The sequence below is a fragment of the Balaenoptera physalus genome, assembly GCF_965194825.1.
Source record: "Balaenoptera physalus genome assembly, chromosome: 3".
Lineage (NCBI taxonomy): Eukaryota > Metazoa > Chordata > Mammalia > Artiodactyla > Balaenopteridae > Balaenoptera > Balaenoptera physalus.
In genome coordinates this window covers 10,564,114-10,582,212 of record NC_138890.1, presented here as the reverse complement: position 1 = coordinate 10,582,212, position 18,099 = coordinate 10,564,114, and the positions used below count along the sequence as shown (strand labels likewise).

General features: G+C 44.0%; 1 protein-coding gene and 1 pseudogene across 3 annotated transcripts in view; one reads left to right on the top strand and one right to left on the bottom strand.

The window, feature by feature from the left end:
• The window catches only part of LOC309658690 (protein LRATD2 pseudogene), a 249,426-nt pseudogene that overhangs the window by 199,618 nt on the left and 31,709 nt on the right, over positions 1–18,099 (bottom strand). The window lies entirely within an intron of this gene.
• Positions 3,297–18,099, top strand: part of LOC309658650 (mucin-16-like) — a 36,523-nt gene continuing 21,720 nt past the window's right edge. Inside the window, exons 1-8 of one of the 2 annotated variants that reach the window (XM_082457441.1) lie at positions 3,297–7,269; positions 8,376–8,500; positions 8,594–8,661; positions 11,836–12,008; positions 14,280–14,315; positions 14,537–14,602; positions 16,517–16,647; positions 16,743–16,810. In XM_082457441.1, coding sequence (XP_082313567.1) covers positions 3,816–7,269; positions 8,376–8,500; positions 8,594–8,661; positions 11,836–12,008; positions 14,280–14,315; positions 14,537–14,602; positions 16,517–16,647; positions 16,743–16,810 — 4,121 coding nt within the window. In that variant the 5' untranslated portion in view covers positions 3,297–3,815. Of the gene's footprint in view, positions 7,270–8,375; positions 8,501–8,593; positions 8,662–8,683; positions 12,009–14,279; positions 14,316–14,536; positions 14,603–16,516; positions 16,648–16,742; positions 16,811–18,099 lie in introns of those variants that run through there. The other variant, XM_082457442.1, reaches the window with a different exon arrangement.

Genomic DNA, 18,099 nt, shown 5'->3' with positions numbered 1-18,099 from the left:
GTGGTAGTAGTAACAGTAGCAATAACAGTAGTAATAGGTGGTAATAGTAGTAGTAACAGCAGTAATGTTAGGTAGTGGCAGTGGTAGTAGTAACAGTAGTAATAACAGCAGAAATGGTAGGTAGAGGCAGTGATAGTAGTAAGAGTAGTAGTAGTAGGTAGTAGCAAGAGCAGTAATAACAGTGGTAATAGATAAATAGTAGTGGTAGTAGTGGTAACATCTTATTACAAACCAGGAGGCATTGTGCTTGGTGCATTTTTATCAAGACTCTGAGATAACCACTGTACTTACTCCTACTTTATAGATAAGAAAATGGAGGTCTAGCAAGATCTGACAACTTAAAGAGCCACACATCTGTTTAGTGGAGGAGTCAGAACACTAACGTGGCTTAAGAGCCCAAGCTCTTAAGCACAAAGATACATGATCTCTCTCAAGTCAGAGGAGACCTGCCAATGTACATATTCATCCATGTATTTGTTCATTCATTCACTCAACAAATATTTGTTGAGCACCTACAATACGCCAAGCAGTCAGACATTAGTAGATATTACCAGGCAGACTGGGAGGGGTGGTACAGTGCAGGTTCAGACAGTATGATGAGGAAATATTGAGAAGGGAGAGATGGATTCCAACATGGGTTTGTAAAGGTAGATTTGAGCTAGGGTTTGAAGAAGGGCAGAACATAAGAAAACCGATGAGAGATGGGCATGGCAGGTAGAGAAAACAGCTTGAACAAAGGCTCAGAGGGAGAGTACAGAGAACATCTGGGAACAGGTGGTGGTCAAGAATTCATGGAGGAGTTCCCACATCTATTTCTCTGACTGATATTCATTGAGGAGATAATAAATATATCACAGATATTTATAGAAAGTGACTAGCACTTTGAGGACTTTTTTTTATAAATACAAAAGAAAAAAACAAAACCTGAAATCCATTTTTAAAAATCCATTTGTATGGGACTTCCCTGGTGGCGCAGTGGTTAAGAATCTGCCTGCTAATGCAGGGGACACGGGTTCAAGCCCTGGTTCAGGAAGATCCCACATGCCGCGGGGCAACTAAGCTCGCGCACCACAACTACTGAGCCCACACGCCGCAACTACTGGAGGCTGCGCACCCTAGGGCCCATGCTCTGCAACGAGATGCCACCGCAATGAGAAGCCCACATACCGCAATGAAGAATAACCCCCGCTCGCCGCAACTAGAGAAAGCCCGAGCGCAGCAACAAAGACCCAACACAGCCAAAAAAAATTTTTTTAATCCATTTGTAACCTCATTCCTTAGTGAATGGCAACGTTAACCACAGTCTTGTGGGTTATCCGTGCTTGGCCAAACTTCCCAGGATCTCCTTCTCACTTCCTGAATAGTTTATCGAAAAAGGTAAAGTTCTTAGACTTACATGAACTACAGTTTAAATCCTGGTCTTGACACTCTAGATGTAATTAAATATCAAAAATCTCTGCGTACTGGTTCTAGTAGCTACTTACTCGATGATCTTAGATATATTGCTTAACCTCTTATCTGTAAAGTGTGGGGAGAAATATCTACATCAAAACAGGTATTGGGTGCATTAAATAAAGTCAAGTCTTTGGAGGTACTATCTAAATATTTTAACCTCCCTGAGCATCAGCTCTTTCATCCATAAAATAAAAGTGATTACTATGTAATCATAATTTTAAAGGTTTAAAATGATAATTAATATAGGATAGTTAACAAATGAGAGGTCTCCAGTTATGATATTATTATTTGTAACCGTAAGTGGGGCCCAGCTGCTTACTGCTCAAAAGCCAATAAAGAGTCAAGGTTGATGGAAAGGAAAGTTTGCTTTATTTTGGATGTCAGCCACTGCGGGGAGGGGAGAGGGCGGACTCCTGTCCAAAGGCCAACTCCCACCCCCACAACCAGTGGGCAAGAGCTTTTATAGATGGAGCAGGGGGCCACATGCAGAAACAGCACAGTCAGCTCTCACAGTCATCTCGAAATTGGTCATCGGTGGTCTGACCAGCGTCATCTTGATTGTTTTAAATACAGTTAATCTTCAGTTCTAGGGTCGGTTTGTTTCCATTTCTTTGAGGCAAATTCTTGGAATTGTGGCAGCTTATGTCATGGCTACGGTCTGGTCATCATGTAGTTAACTTCTTCCACCTGGTAGGGGTTTCAGTCTCTACAAGACAGCTCACAGGATACGGCTCAGAATATTATCTATAGCCCTTGAGAAGGATCTAAAGGTCCTTGACTTTGCTTAATGACTAAACTATCATTTAGTCTTGTTTGACTGCTTTTCTTTGCTTCTGCATTTTCTCACTTCTCTGATTAAACTTATTCTTTGGCTAAAGTGTTTCCACAGACAAAAGGCAGGCTGAGGACATGGGGGGCATAGACAATAGGGTCCTGCTCCATTTCAGTATCATATTCTCAACTGTAAGTTCCCAACCAGGGATGCGTATGAAGAAATTGCCTGTGGTGACAGAACACTTGCCCAGATGATAGTCTGATTGACAGACTCAGGATCTCTGTGAGGGTGTGTTCAGAATAGATAGATTTTTTTTTTAAAGCTAAACAAATAATTATCATCACAGCTCTGGTTAAAAAATGAGCAGTGGTCTAATTTTCTGGATCATACTTTTTCCCTCTTCCTTCTCCAACTTTCACTCATTTTAGATTAGAGATTATTCCAATATGGTCCTGAGGTATTTATACTCTCTTGAACTTGGGCAATATAGCTGCCACCTATGTCTATAGTTAATAAAAAGAGCAATTAGATTTATTCGGATTTCAGAGAGCTCTTTCATTTTATGTGCATGGATCTTATTTTTTTTTAAGATTTATTTATTTATTTTATTTATTTTTGCCTGCGTTGGGTCTTAGTTGTGGCATGCAGGATCTTCCCTGAGGCATGCAGGGTCTTTCTTTGCAGCACATGGGCTTCTCTCCAGTTGTGGCAGCAGATTTTCTCTCTAGTTGTGGTGCGCAGGCTCCAGGGAGTGTGGGCTCTGTAGTTGTGGTGCGTGGGGTCCAGAGCACATGGGCTTTGTAGTTTGTGGCACGCAGCCTCTCTTGTTGAAGCCCGAGAGCTCAGTAGTTGCAGCACGCGGGCTTAGTTGCCCCACGGCATGTGGGATCTTAGTTCCCTGACCAGGGATCGTACCCACATCCCCTCCATTGGAAGGTGGATTCTTTATCACTGGAGCACCAGGGTAATCCCATGCATGGATCTTTTTTAAGGAAAGTTTTACTCCATTACGTTTTTAAGTTTTGTTTCTGTTGTTATTATTCTGATTTCTACCTGAGAAAAAAATGATAAACCTTATGTCGGTTTCCATTTTCAGTTTTTTCACTGTTCTTTTTATTTTCATGCTCTTAATATTTATAATAAACTCATAAACTGATTTTTTAATATATTTTCTTGGCCGCCGCATGGCATGTGGGATCTTAGCTCCCCAACCAGGGATCGAACCGGTGCCCCTTGCATTGGAAGTGTGGAGTCTTAACCACAGGACCACCAGGGAAGTCCTATAAACTGATGTTTTAAAATTCTGTTCCTGTTCTAAATAAATACTTTTAAACAAACAGACAAAAAAAGAATTCATGGAGGAGTTGCAGCCCAAGATGAGTCAGGTAAGGTGAGGGAATGCCAATCACAATTCCTTTTCCCATTCCAGAAGCATCACTGGCACACCCCAGGCAGACATTTCTCTCCCTTTCCTGATGTGGAGAAAAAATAAGCAATTGCCAACCCAGTAAGTAGTAATCATGTGTCCCTCCTACAATTCACAGGACTATCAACAGGAGGGACAGAGAGGGCAGAGACCACTGCCATGGTTCTGAAGACCACTTCCACAGTGACTTTGACTACCAGAGTCTCTACTCCCACTTCAGGTATGCTGTCTCTCCTTAGGACATCAGATAAAACAGCCAGCATAAGCACAACAGGAATGATAATCACAACCCCAGATATTCCAAAGATGAGAGCCTCATTTGTCATCAGACCTGGAGACAAGACCAGCACAGTAGTTCCCATGACAACCCCATCTATTTTCAATAGAGGACCAGAGACTACACCCTCACTGGTCCCTAGTTCTGGGGCAGAGACCAGTGCAGCTGTTCCAACTCTGACTGTTTCCTTTGGTGAGCCAGAGACCACAACCTCATGGGTCACCCATCCTGCAGAGACTGGCCCAACTGTTTCCAGGGCAATCCTGAATGTTTCTCATAGTGAATCAGACAGCACACTCCCAACAGCTACAAGTTCTGGGGAAGAAGTCAGTTCAGCTGTTCCAACTCTGACTGTCTCCCCTGATGTACTGGGGATGGTGACCTCACTGGTTACTAGTTCTGGGACAGAGACCAGCTCAGTTGATAAAACTCTGACTGTTTCCCCTGGTCAGCCAGATGCAACAGCCTCATGGCTCCATTCCACAGAGACCAGCACACCTGTTTCCAAAACAACTCTGAATTTTTCCCCTAGTGAATTAGACACCACATCTTCAGCAGCCACCATTCCTGGGGCAGAAGCCATTTCAGCCACTCCTTTGATGACTGTCTCACCTAGCATACCAGTGATGGTGACCTCACTGGTCATTAGTTCTGGGACAGACACCAATACAATCTTTTCAACTCTGACTGAGTCCCTGCATGAATCAGAGTCAACAGTCTCCTTGGTCACCCAACCTGCAGAATCCAGCCCAAGTCTTCCCAGAACAACCCCCAATGTTTCCCATAGTACACCCTCAATGGCCACCAGCCTTGGGACAGAAGCCAGTTCAGCTGTTCCAACTACACCTATCTTCTCTGGTGTACCAGATATGGTGACCTCACAGGCCACTAGTTTTGAGATAGATGCTAGTATGGCTATTCCAAGTCTGAAACTTCCTCCTGTTGAGCCAGTGACCACAGCCTCACTGGTCACTCAACCTGGGGTGCAGACCAGTCCAGCTGCTCCAACTCCAACTGTCTCCTCTACTGTGCCAGGGCTGGTAACCTCACTGGTCACAAGTTCTGGGGCAGACACCAGTACAACTTTTCCAATTCCAACTGATTCCCCACATAAACCAGAGACAACAGCCTCTCACGTCACCCACTCTGGAACAGAAACAAGTTCAGCTATTCAAACTATGGCTGTTTCCCATGGGAAGCCAGATACAACAGTCTCACTGGTCACCCATCCTGAAGAGACTAGCCAAACTATTCCCAGGACAACCCCCAATGTTTCTCATCGTGAGTCAGACACCACATTCTCAATGGCCACAAGTCCTGGGGCAAAAGCCAGTTCAGCTGTCCCAGCTACAACTGTCTCACCTGGTATGCCAGGGATGGTGACCTCACTGGTTACCAGTTCTGGGGCAGAGACCAGTACAACTTTTCCAACTCTGACTGATTCCATGCACAAACCAGAGACAACAGTCTCATGGGTCACCCATACAGAAACAATTTCAGCTATTCCAACTATGACTGCTTACCCTGGGAAGCCAAATACAACAGTTTCACTGGTCACCCATCCTGTAGAGACCAGTCCGACTGTTCCCAGGACAACCCCCAATGTTTTCCATAGTGAATCAGACACCACATTCTCAGTGGCCACCAGTCTTGGAGCAGAAGTCAGTTCAGCTGATCCAGCTCCAACTCTCTCCACTGTTGTACGAGATATAGTAATCTCACAGGTCACTAGCTCTGAGACAGATGCTAGTATGGCAGTTCCAACTCTGACAGTTTCTCCTGTTGAGCCAGTGACCAAAGCCTCATTGGTCACTCATCCTGGGGTGCAGACCAGTTCAGCAATTCCAACTCCAACTCTCTCCTCTACTGCATCACAGCTGGTGACCTCACTGGTCACAAATTTTGGGGCAGAGACCAGTACAACTTTTCCAATTCCAACTGATTCCCCACACAAACCAAAGACAACAGCCTCATGGGTCACCCATTCCATGGAGACCAGTACACCTGTTTCTAGAACAACTCCAAATTTTTCTCAGAGTAAATCAGACGTCACACCCTCAATGGCTACCACCCCTCGGGCAGAAGCCAGTTCAGCCATTCCAACTACAACTATCTCCCCTGGTGTACCAGATATGATGAACTCACTGGTCACTAGTTCTGAAGCAGAAATCAGTACAACTTTTCTGACTCTGACTGATTCTGTGAACAAACCAGAGCCAACAGCCTCAGGGGTCACCCACTCTGGGACAGAAACAAGTTCAGCTATTCCAGCTAAGACTGTTTCCCCTGGGAAGCCAGATACAACAGTCTCACTGGTCACCCATCCTGAAGAGACCAGCCTGACTATTCCCAGGACAACCCCCAATGTTTCCCATAGTGAATCAGACACCACATTCTCAGTGGTCACCAGTCTTGGGGCAGAAGTCAGTTCAGTTGTTCCAACTCCTACTGTCTCAGCTGGTGTGCCAGATATCATAACTTCACAGGTCACTAGCTCTGAGACAGACAACACTATGGCTATTGTACCTCTGACTCTTTCTCCTGGTGAACCGGCAACCACAGTCTTATTGGTCACCCATTCCAGTGCAGAGACAAGCACAAGTTTTCCTGCTTCAACTATTTTCCCTCATTTACCAGAGATCACAGCCGCACCATCCATCCCACCTGGGTTGGAGACTAGTACAGCTCTTCCAAATCAGACTGTTTCTCTCAGTCCACCAGAAACATCCTCTCTCTTCACCACAACTGTGACCAAGACAGCCAGAGTTAATCTAACTCCAACAGCTTCATTTGGTGTTCCTGCAGAAACAGCCTCACTCTCCACCCATCCTGGGACAGACATCAGCGCAACTATCTCAACTTCAGCTCTTTCCCGTGGTTTACCAGAGACCACAGGCTTATTGGCCACCAGGCCTGCAAGAGAGGCCAGTACAAGTATCCCAGCTCTGACTGTTTCCCCTGGCGTTCTTGGGCCTTCCAGGACCTCTGCAACAACTGTTGGGCTTTATACTGTACCTTCCTGGAGCACAGAAACCTCACCACCCACAACCTCAGTTGGACACCCAGAATTTCCCAAGACTGTGACAGGGGACACCGTGACCTTGATAGCATCAGAGACCCCAACACCATCTAAAACCAGTCATGAGGAAGGATTAAGTACAACCACTATCCTGAAAACCACCACTGTTGAGACCACTCATTTAGCTGCCACAGGTTCAGGTCCCACTGTGGCTGAGACCACAATCACCTTCAATACACTGTCTGGAAGTCCTTTTGCCCCTGTGACCACACCTGGAACCTCTACCTTGGCCTCTGTGAGTGTGACTTCAGGAACAAGTAAGAATAACTTCTTTATTGTGGTCAAATATAATTTATATATATATATATATGAAATAATATTTGCCATTGTAACCATTTAAAATGTACAATTCAGCAGCATTAATTACACTGACAGTATTGTGCAACTATCTCTACTGTTTTCAATCACCCTGAACAGGGTCTGTGAACCCATTAAGCAAGAATTCCCCCTTCCCCACTCCCTCTAGCCCCTGGTGACCTCTAATCTACTTACTGTCTCTATGAATTTGACTATTATAGATACTTCATATAAGTAGAATCATCCAAAGTATTTTTCCTTTTGTGTCTGGGTTATTTTGCTTAGCATAATGTCTTCAAGTTTCATCCATGTTGTAGTGAATATCAGAACTTCACCCCTGTTTAGGAGGAATAATATTCCATTGTATGGATGTAGCTCATTTTATCTGTCCATTCATCTCTTGATGGACACTCAGGCTGTCTCCATCTTTTGGCTATGGTGAATAATGCTGCTATGAACATGGGTGTACACCTGTCTGAGTCCCTGTTTCCATTCCTTTTGGGTATACACCTAGAATAGAAATTGTTAGGTCATTTGGTGTATTAGTTTGTTAGGGCTGCCTTAACAAAGTACAACATACTGGGTGGCTTAAACAACAGAAATCTATCATCTCACAGTTCTGGAGGCTGGAGAGGGACCCTGAGAGAATGCACAGAACATGCACTTTGGAGTTATCCCATCTTGGTGGTGAGGGAGCTGGGGTATTTATCCACCAACCCCCATCAGTCATTGCTAGACGGATGCCCCCTGGGCCTAAGTCCCCTAAGACAAAGAGATGCAAGTGCTGGTGTGTGGTGAAATGGTAAGAGCCAAGGGGAAGTGGGAGTAGGGTGACCAGCTCTGCATCCCAGAAATCCACATAGTCCCAGCAAACTGGGATGGTTGGTCACCTTATGTGAGAGGGCCCTGGACAGGGATTGTTACATGAGGTGTCTCAGGTAGGACAGCCTAGGCCAGACCCACAACTGGGCAATGGAGTTAAGGTATGTCCTCAGAGTCTTACCTCCTGCCCCCAGCCCAGGCTTGACTCAGGACTGGCCTCATTTTACTCTCCCCACCACTGCAGCTGCAATTCCTTTATTGATGCCTTTTACTGTCAACTTCACCATCACCAACCTGCACTACACAGAGGACATGGGAAACTCGGACTCTGAGTTATTCAGTGCCACTGAGAGAGACCTGCAGCACCTGGTAAGAGACCCCCGCCAATGCCCACCTTGCCCCAACCCTACCACACCCTGCTATCTTGGTCCCTGCTGCTAATCCCCATCTCATTCTTTCCAGCTCAGTCCTCTGTTCAAAAAGAGCAGCGTTGGTTCCCTGTATACCAGCTGTAGACTGACCTTGCTCAGGTGAGACTTCCTCCAGATCACCTCCAGAAACGCCAATTCTCTCCTTTCTTGGTCCCCCACACCCTGGTCAACCACAGCTACTTGTGTATCATAGAGGATCAAAAGTGCCTGGGTTTAAAGCCCTCCTCTCCCACCTGCTAGCTGTGTGATCTTGGGCAAGTCACAAAACCTCTCTGTTCTTCAATCACATTATCTATAAAATGGTGATAATAACAGTACCTTACTCTTGGGGTTGTTAATTGTTCAATACAATGCCTGACCCATTGTGAGCATTCTATTAATGGGATCTCGTAGTGCCAGCTGGTGTAACATCTTTGCCAACTGTGTTGCCAGAATCCCTGACACTCTCCCTGCCCCCAGCTCATCTCTATCCTGCTGGGAGACAAACTCTAGATACTACAGCTCTGCAGTTTATTCCCTGAAAAGAGGTACTGAACCAAAGGGGGACACAAAACAAATATAGATTACCAGTAGGATATATTGCAATTTTAAAACTCTCAAATGGACCTGAACTCTGCAGAAATGGCCTCTCTTCTCCTCTCTGTCCTCTGAGGTCAGTGTGCTCAGTACCCATTTCTTACACTTCATGATGTTATGGCCTTTCCATGAGGTCCTTCATGCAGCCAATTCAAGTCATCCTGCTGAAGGGGTGGGTTCTCTGCCCCCATCTCTCCATAAGATGGGAGAATAAATAATAATAATAATAATAATAATAATAATAATAATAATAATATTGCCCATACTACATACCACACAATAATCCAAGTGGTTTGCATGTTTTCATTCATCTCATCCTCACAAGAACATGATTATTATCCTACCTTGCAGACGGAACACTAAGGCTCAGAGTAGTCAAGTCACTTGCTTTAGAGGAGTCAGGGTTTGAGCCCAGGTGTTCTGGTTCTTGAGTCGCTCCTTTTAACCACAATACCAGCAGTGCTCAAGCTTGCTGGGCTCAATAGCATTTTACATTCTTAAAAAGTACCCAGGGACTTCCCCGGTGGCACAGTGGTTAAGAATCCGCCTGCCAATGCAAGGGACACAGGTTCGAGTCCTGGTCCAGGAAGATCCCACATGCCACGGAGCAACTAAGCCCGTGCGCCACAACTACTGAGCCTGCGCTCTAGAGCCAGCAGGCCACAACTACTGAGCCCACGTGCCACAACTACTGAAGCCCGCACACCTAGAGCCCGTGCTCTGCAACAAGAGAAGCCACTGCAATGAGAAGCCTGCACAGCACAACAAAGAGTAGCCCCTGCTCACTGCAACTAGAGAAAGCCCGCGCACAGCAACAAAGACCCAACGCAGCCAAAAAAAAAAAAAAAAAAAAAAGTACCCTGAACTCCAAAGAGCCTTTGGACTTAAGGGTTATATTGTCCATATTTACTGTATTAGAAATTAAAATGGAGAAATCTTCATTTACTTCAACCAAAAGAGAGAGAGAGAGAAAACCCAGTAAGTTGTAAGCAAAGATTTTGTCTTTTCTGAAAATTGTATATATACTTATTTGATACTATGCCAAACTGCATCAAACTCAGTAAATGGTAATTATTAAAAGTTGGTTGCAATCTAGAATCTAAAACCATATTAAAGAACTTTATGTGCTTACCAAAAAATGGATAAATTTTATAAAGATTTATTCATTAATTCACTAAAAATGATAATACCATTACAGGTTAGCATAAATAACATATTTTTATGAATAATAGCCATATTTCTCCTACCACCCCCCCCAAAAGTGTAATGAGAAGAGGGTTATTGTTTATATTTTTCCAAATTTTTTAAATGTCTGGCTTAGTAGAAGACACAGAAGGATATCTGCTTCTGCATTCCATATTTTACAATATTTCACCTGTGGCCTCCGGAAAAAATCTCACTGTATACTCCTGAGAGAGCGAGAGTGAAAATAATGTCTTAGTATTACTAAGAAATATTTTTCACTTGGTGGATGCCCTGTGAGTTTTGGGAACTCCAGGGGTCTTTGGGCCACACTTTGAGAACCACTGCACTATGCTGTATAGACATATCATGGGAATGCTTTGAATAGCATGGATAATAGCAAGTAGAATTCCCAGACAGGGGAGGGATAGGATCTTTCTTCCTACCTGCAAAGCTGGGTGAATCACTGTAGGGTCAGCTTAAATTCAGGACAAAGATATTTTTGAACCATCTTTCCCTTTATTACTTCTTAACTCATTTTCTCTCTTTCTCTCCAAACTTGGTTGCCTACCCAACATGTGTTCCTAAAGAGTTGACCTCAGCCTTTGGACTTTCCAACTTGAAATAAAGTCCCCCCTTTCAGGCTCCACAATAGTTGTCACACAACGTCACAGCCAGCCATGGGGGTGATTCACTCACATTCTCCAAGGTCTCTGATCCTCTTGCTTTTCCCTTCCACGTGCTACCTGGCCCCAGGATTCTCAGGAGTTTCCTCCCTGGGAGCTTTACATCCCCAACCCCAGGGTCCAAGCAGGATTCAACTGTTGCTGGAGTGGACACTATCTGTATTTACCTTCATGAGTGGACAGGGAAGGTACTAGGGGCTGGTAGTGAAACAATGAGCTTGAAGCAATTAGTAGAAAGAACAGGGAGAAAAAGAAGAAACTGAGCTAAGGAGTAGCCCTAGAGAGTACTGCACTTAAGGAGGTGGGGGGATCTGGATCCCCACATGAGACAGAAAAAGACGTGTTCAAGAAAGCAGATAAAACCTAGGGAAGAGTGCCGATCTAAAAAAAAAAAGGTTCAAATGAACTTATCTACAAAACAGAAACAGAGTTACAAATGTAGAAAACAAACACCTCTCAAACCAGGGAGTAAGAGAGGGGGAGAGATAAATTGGGAGATTAGGATTGGCATATACACACTATTATGTATAAAATAGACAACTAATAGGGACCTACTGTATAGCACAGGGAACTCTGCTCAATACTCCATAATGGCCTACATGGGAAAAGAATCTAAAAAAGAGTGGATACATGCATACGTATAACTGATTCGTTTTGCTGTACACCTGAAACTAACACAACATTGTAAATCAACTATACTCCAATAAAAAAATTTTTTTCAATTTTAAAAAATAAAAACCAAGAAGTGCAATTGAAGGAAGGTGTTGTCAAGAGTATCTAACCCTCAGGTGTCTTTTATGTTCCTACTCCCATGTCCCTCCTTCCCCAGGGCCGACAAGGATGGAACAAGCACCAGAATGGATGCGGTCTGCACCTACCGCCCAGATCCCACAGGCTTCAGGCTGGACAGAGAACGGCTGTATTGGGAACTAAGCCAACAGACCCATGGTATCACTCAGTTGGGCCCCTACACCCTGGACAGGAACAGTCTCTATGTCAATGGTGAGCAGTTCTGCTGTAGCTGGGGTCTCCTTGCAGTGTAATTTCTCTGTACCCACCTTCATAGTTCTGGACCGACCTAGAATTTCCATGGAGGCTCAGTTCTCTCCCCTCAGAACACCTAAAAAGGAACTTTCCAGGTCTGGAAATAAAGGTTTCCTCCAAAGTTTACTTCATTTCAATGACCTTTCACAGAAGCCCAAATGGAATGTGCAGACATCAAAGAAGAAAAAGGGTAAAGCAAGCCCATGGTGGCCATTGGGGTTAACTCTTCCCCAAGAGGCAATGGGTTCCCAATGCAGTGACTGCACTTCTTTCTCTTCCTTATGGCAGCTTGTGGCCCCTTTACTCACTCTCCAAGGGCCAGCTGGAACTACACCCCACCTAAGAAACACACAACAAAGCTGTTAGTAATGCTTTTGGCAACAAATTCCTTTGCCACAATGCTCTTAGCAACAGCACCCGCAATACCACCTGTACTAAAGGCTAATATTTATTGAGGGATTCCTATGTTCTAAAGCATTATATGTATTATGTCTTAGTAATCCTGCCCAGCACTCTATGGGGTATTATGTATATTTTACAGAGGATCAAACAAAGTTCAGGGACAGAAATCCATTTTCCCAATATCAGACAGCTAATACATGTGGTAGAATCGAGACTCAAACCTAAATTGACTCGAAAATCTAAGCCCACCTAATTACGTGGCTACAGCTCAGACTAACCCGGCTATAACAAGCCTCCAATCTCAGGATGGAAAAGAATATTAAGGGGCCCCTAATACAACAATTTAAACTAAGTAATTATGTCACTATATCACCTTGGACAATTTCTTTCTACATGGATTAAAATCTATTTTGTATTTCAGCAGTCCTTGGGAATTACCTGAAAGCAGTAGTTAACCACTATGGGTTTTGGTGAACTATAGGTCTTGCTTTAATTAAGCCCTGGTCCTGCCTTTTGCTTACTATGTGGCCCTGGGCAAGTCATGACCTCTCCAGACTTTTGTCCATTTTTAGAATGGAATTTTTTTTTTAAGTATTTTTTATTTATTTATTTATTTATTTTTTATTTTTGGCTGTGTTGGGTCTTTGTTTCTGTGCGAGGGCTTTCTCTAGTTGCGGCGAGCGGGGGCCACTCTTCATCGCGGTGCGCGGGCCTCTCACTATCGCGGCCTCTCTTGTTGCTAGAATGGAATTTTTTAAAAAGTCACCTACGAACTTGGACTGGAACTACACCATTGACTCTAATGGGTCGCCAGCTTACAGAGGGCAGATCTTGGGACTTTTCAGCCTCCATAATTACATAAGCCAATTCCTTATAAAAAAAAAAAAAAAAGTCACCTAAGTGTGAGTCAAATGAGATGAAACCTGAATAACCCAAGTAAACCACAGGCTCCACTTGGTCAAGCCTCAGAGAAGTTTCATTTCAATAAACCCAATGAGACTATTAAATATAAAATAAGTCTAAGTTTTACTTGCATTTCTTACAGAGCATCAAAGAGGATCCAATCCATTATCCAGAACCATACTTATTCAAATCTGCTTTCCTCCATTTTCTCTTATTCTCCAACTTTATACTCTCTGGCTGACCCCCAAGTCTCTCTCTCTCTCCATCTCCCTCACTATTCTCAGTCCAACATTACAGAAGTCCAAGAACTATGCTGTCAGAGGTCAAACTTTGTCTTTGGAGAGCTGGGTATTAGGAGAAACTCAACAAGCAAGGACAAAATTATATGTCATGGATGAAGAGAACACAAATAAGGCTGGAAACACACATAAAATTGCTGTCCTTATTATTCATTTGATGAGGTTGATATTATTCCAGGCACCTAGTAAATCTCCACAATATTGAGGGTGATTTGATCATTATTTTCTTTGAGGTTAATAATGGTTATGAGGATGAAATTATCAGGAGCATCAGAGTATGAGGCAGTTAACTCATAAAGAATAACCATCATTATTTATTGATGAATCTCAAAGAAAGCACTCAGGAAGGTCTGTGAGCTTGTGTTTCCAGTTCTACACTTCACTCCTTTCTTTCTTTTTTTTTTTTTTTAAGTCTTTACTGAATTTGTTACAGTATTGCTTCTGTTTTATGTTTTGGTTTTTTTGGCCGCGAGGCATGTGGGATCTTAGCTCCCTGAACAGGGATTGAACCCGCAACCCCTGCATTGGAAGGTGAAGTCTTAACCACTGGACTGCCAGGGAAGTCCCCCTTCACTCCTTTCTTAACCTTCTCTCATCATCTTACTCTTTCTGCCTCTCTCTGCAGGTTATAACCATCAGTATTGGATCCCCACCACCAGCAGTGAGTAATGAGGGCTCAGATATTCCCATGACCCTGGGACCCTTCCTCCCTTAGCCTGCTCCCTGGGAGGAAAGTATGCCCCATCCCCCAGATCCTTAGCCCCACAATAGCCTCAGACCAGCAAAAGTCTCAGGTTAAGCCAAGGTAGAGATGCAAGTTTCCATTAATAACTCTAGCCTCTCGTTGCTTCATGATAGGATCCAACAATTTTATTCTTTCAGCTCCGGTGACCTCTACATTCTCTCCAGGACCTCCAACATCTCTGACCTCCACCCCCAGCTCTACAGGTAGGAATCTAATCTCTGGGTCTCATGAAATTTCAAATCCCATCTAGTGGCTGATGGATTCTTGCATGGTCTGGACCCTGATGCCCACACAGCCCCAGCCTGTCCCACTGTCTACCTTGCTCCCTAATCCAGCCTCACTTCTGTTCCTGCAGGGCCCAGACATCCTTCCATCCTCATGTACTTACTGTTTTTGGAACTCAGCTGTGCTTGGTTCCTCCTTGTCTTCCAAATCTCATCACAGCATGTTCTTGCTCAGACCGTCCCCTAGAAAATAGCTTTTCCCCATAGCTAATCTCTATTCTATTCCTATTGATATGAACATTTTCTTCCTGGAAATTACTGCTATTCTGTGTGCAAGGATGTGGATAAAAGGGAACCCTTGTACACTGTTGGTAGGAATGTAAATTGGTATAGTCATTGCAGAAAACAGTATGGAGGTTTCTCAAAAAACTAGAAATAGAACTACTATATGACCCAGCAATTCCACTCTTGAAAAAAACAAAAACTAATTTGAAAATATAACTGCACCCCAGCGTTCATAGCAGCATTATTTACAATTGCCAAGATATGGAAGCAACCTAAGCGTCCATCAACAGATGAATGGATAAAAAAAGATGTGTGTGTGTGTGTGTGTGTGTGTGTGTGTGTGTGTGTGTGTGTGTGTGTGTGTGTACAATGGAATACTACTCAGTCATAAAAAAGGACAAAATTTTGCCATTTGCAGCTACACAGATGGACTTGGAGGGTATGATGTTAAGTGAAATAAGTCAGACAGAGAAAGACAAATACTGTATGATCTCACTTATATGTGGAATCTAAAAAAATACAACAAACTAGTGAATATAACAAAAAAGAAGCAGACTCGCAGATGTAAAGAACAAAGTAGTGGTTACCGGTGGGGATGGGGGGAGGGGCAACACAGGGGTTGGGAAGTGGGAGGCATAAGCTACTGGGTGTAAGATAGGCTCAAGGATGTATTGTACAACATGGGGAAAATAGCCAATATTTTGTAATAACTGTAAATGGAAAGTAACCTTTAAAATTGTATAAAAGGGACTTCCCTGATGGTCCAGTGGTTAAGACTCCGAGCTCCCAATGCAGGGGGCACGGGTTCGATCCGTGGTCAGGGAATAAGATCCCACATGCCGTGCAGCGCAGCCAAAAAAATAAAATAAATAAAAATAAATAAAATTGTATAAAAAATTTAAGAATATTTTTAATAAATGTAAGCTTGTTAATAAAATACATGAGATGCACGTTTTAAAAAAATTTTTCTTGCGGTAGAGTTGATCTACAGTGTTGTGTCAGTTTCAGGTGTACAGCAAAGTGAATCAATTATACGTATACATATAGCTACTCTTTTTTAGATTCTTTTCCCATATAGGCCATTACAGAGTATTGAGTGGAGTTCCCTGTGCTATACAGTAGGTTCTTAATAGTTAGCTATTTTATATATAGTAGTGTGTATATGTCAATCCCAATCTCCCAATTTATCCCTCCCCCCTTTCCCCCCTGGTAACCATAAGTTAGGGTTAATAAAATATATAAGATGCACATCTTTAAAAATTACTGTTATTTTGATTTTCTTGACTGCTCAAGTATTTGTGGCTTAAGGCCTGAGCACAAAGGTCTTGGTCCCTCCTGTTCCTACAAAAATGTCCATGACATGTCAGCCTTTGGACACTCCAGGATAAGAGGGTTGAGGTTTCCTTTCAAGTTGATGTTGCACTTCTAGGACAAAGGTCCCTTCTCCTCCCCTGGCTGGCTGAGGAGGTGACGAGGGGGGTATCCCAATGGGATATCTCAGTCTTCACCTACTAGGCACTATGGGCAGAGAGATGGCACTAGTCCCTTCGCCCTTAAACAGCTTAGGCCTAAGACTGATGGGTCTCCTCTCTCTCTTTCTCCCTCCAGTTGCAAGCATGGGCCCAGCCCTGGTGCCATTCACCCTTAATTTCACCATCACCAACCTGTTCTATACCCCAGACATGGGGCACAGAGGCTCCGCAAAGTTCAACTTCACTGAGAAGCCTCTGAATCGCCTGGTAAGAGGCCTTCAATGCCTTCGCTGGCCTGCCTTGTCCTCACCCCACCCAGTCCCTCAGCCCCTCTTGCTCATGTTCCTCCCCCTTCTCCCCAGCTTGGTCCTCTGTTCAAGAACACCAGTATCGGCCCACTGTACTCTGGCTGCAGACTGACTCTGCTCAGGTAAGACTCCGCCCCTCCTTACAACCTGAGGGCTGCACTGTCACAGGCAAGCTCACCTGGAGGTGAAGACCTGAACATGACAACTACAAGGTGAGAACCATAAATGACTGGGGCCTTCCAGGAATTCAGCGGAGAAGACATACACCCTGGCTGAGTGTATCAGAGAGGGCTTCCTGAAAGAGGTGGCTGTCAAAGGTCTTAAATTATTTGGATAAGCAGATGCATGGAGCATTCACACTCAGCAGTCAGAAAGGGCAACACTGACTCATTAAACAAACATGAAGTGAGGTACCTCAGGACACGCCCTGTGACAGGTGCTAAGGGCACTGAGAGAATCAGTCATGGGCCCTTCCCTCAAGGTGCCCCCAGTGTAGAAGGACAACAGCCATATGGACTTAAAACTGTAATATGAATGTGGTTAGTACAATGATAAAGCACTTCACAGTGGCCATAGGAGCCCAGAGAATAGACTCTTAGCTCCATCTAGGGGGCTGAGTGGAGGCTGGCTGGAGAAGGTGATGCCTGAGCCAAGTGTTGACAGTCGAGTGTGCATTTGCCAGAAGAAACATTGGCATGGATATTTCAAGGGCTGGCATACCTTAAGTAATGGGATAGATGTGAGAAATATCATGGTACATGAGAAAAGGTCTGTGAGAGTAGAGTGTGAGGCAAACTGAATGAATGAGGGAGGAGGGAAGAAGGGAGGAAGGGAAGCGGGGAGGGAGGGAAGAAGAGAGAGAGAGGAAGGAAGAAAGGAAGGAAGGAAGGGGAAAAGAAAGAGCTAGAGAAAGAGGTTGCTGAGTGGATAGATAAATTAAGTGTAGTTGCATGAATGGTGGATGAATTGTGGGATGAGTTTGGACTAGTAAATATCATCAAAAGTTCAGATTGGAGCTGGGGCCAAAGGTCATACTAAGGAATTTTCACAGTATTTTGCACAGCAAAAGCGCAGCTTGCAGGATTTGTGAGATCTTAGTTCCCCGACCAGGGGTTGAACCCGTGCCCCCTACAGTGGAAGTGCGGCGTCCTAACCACTGGACCACCAGGGAATTCCCAAGGTCAAGCATTAATGGTCTCAGTGTCCAAATACATGACATCACACCCTGTTTCTGTCACTAGCTGTGTGATGCTTGGGAAGTTCTTTAATATCTGCATGACTTTGTTTTCTCAATTATAAAGTGGGAATCATATCAGCATCTAGCTCATAGAGTTGCTGAAAAGATAAAAAGAGATAGCAAATGTAAAAATAGATCACCCAGTAGGTGTTCCATAAATATTATCAACTAGTA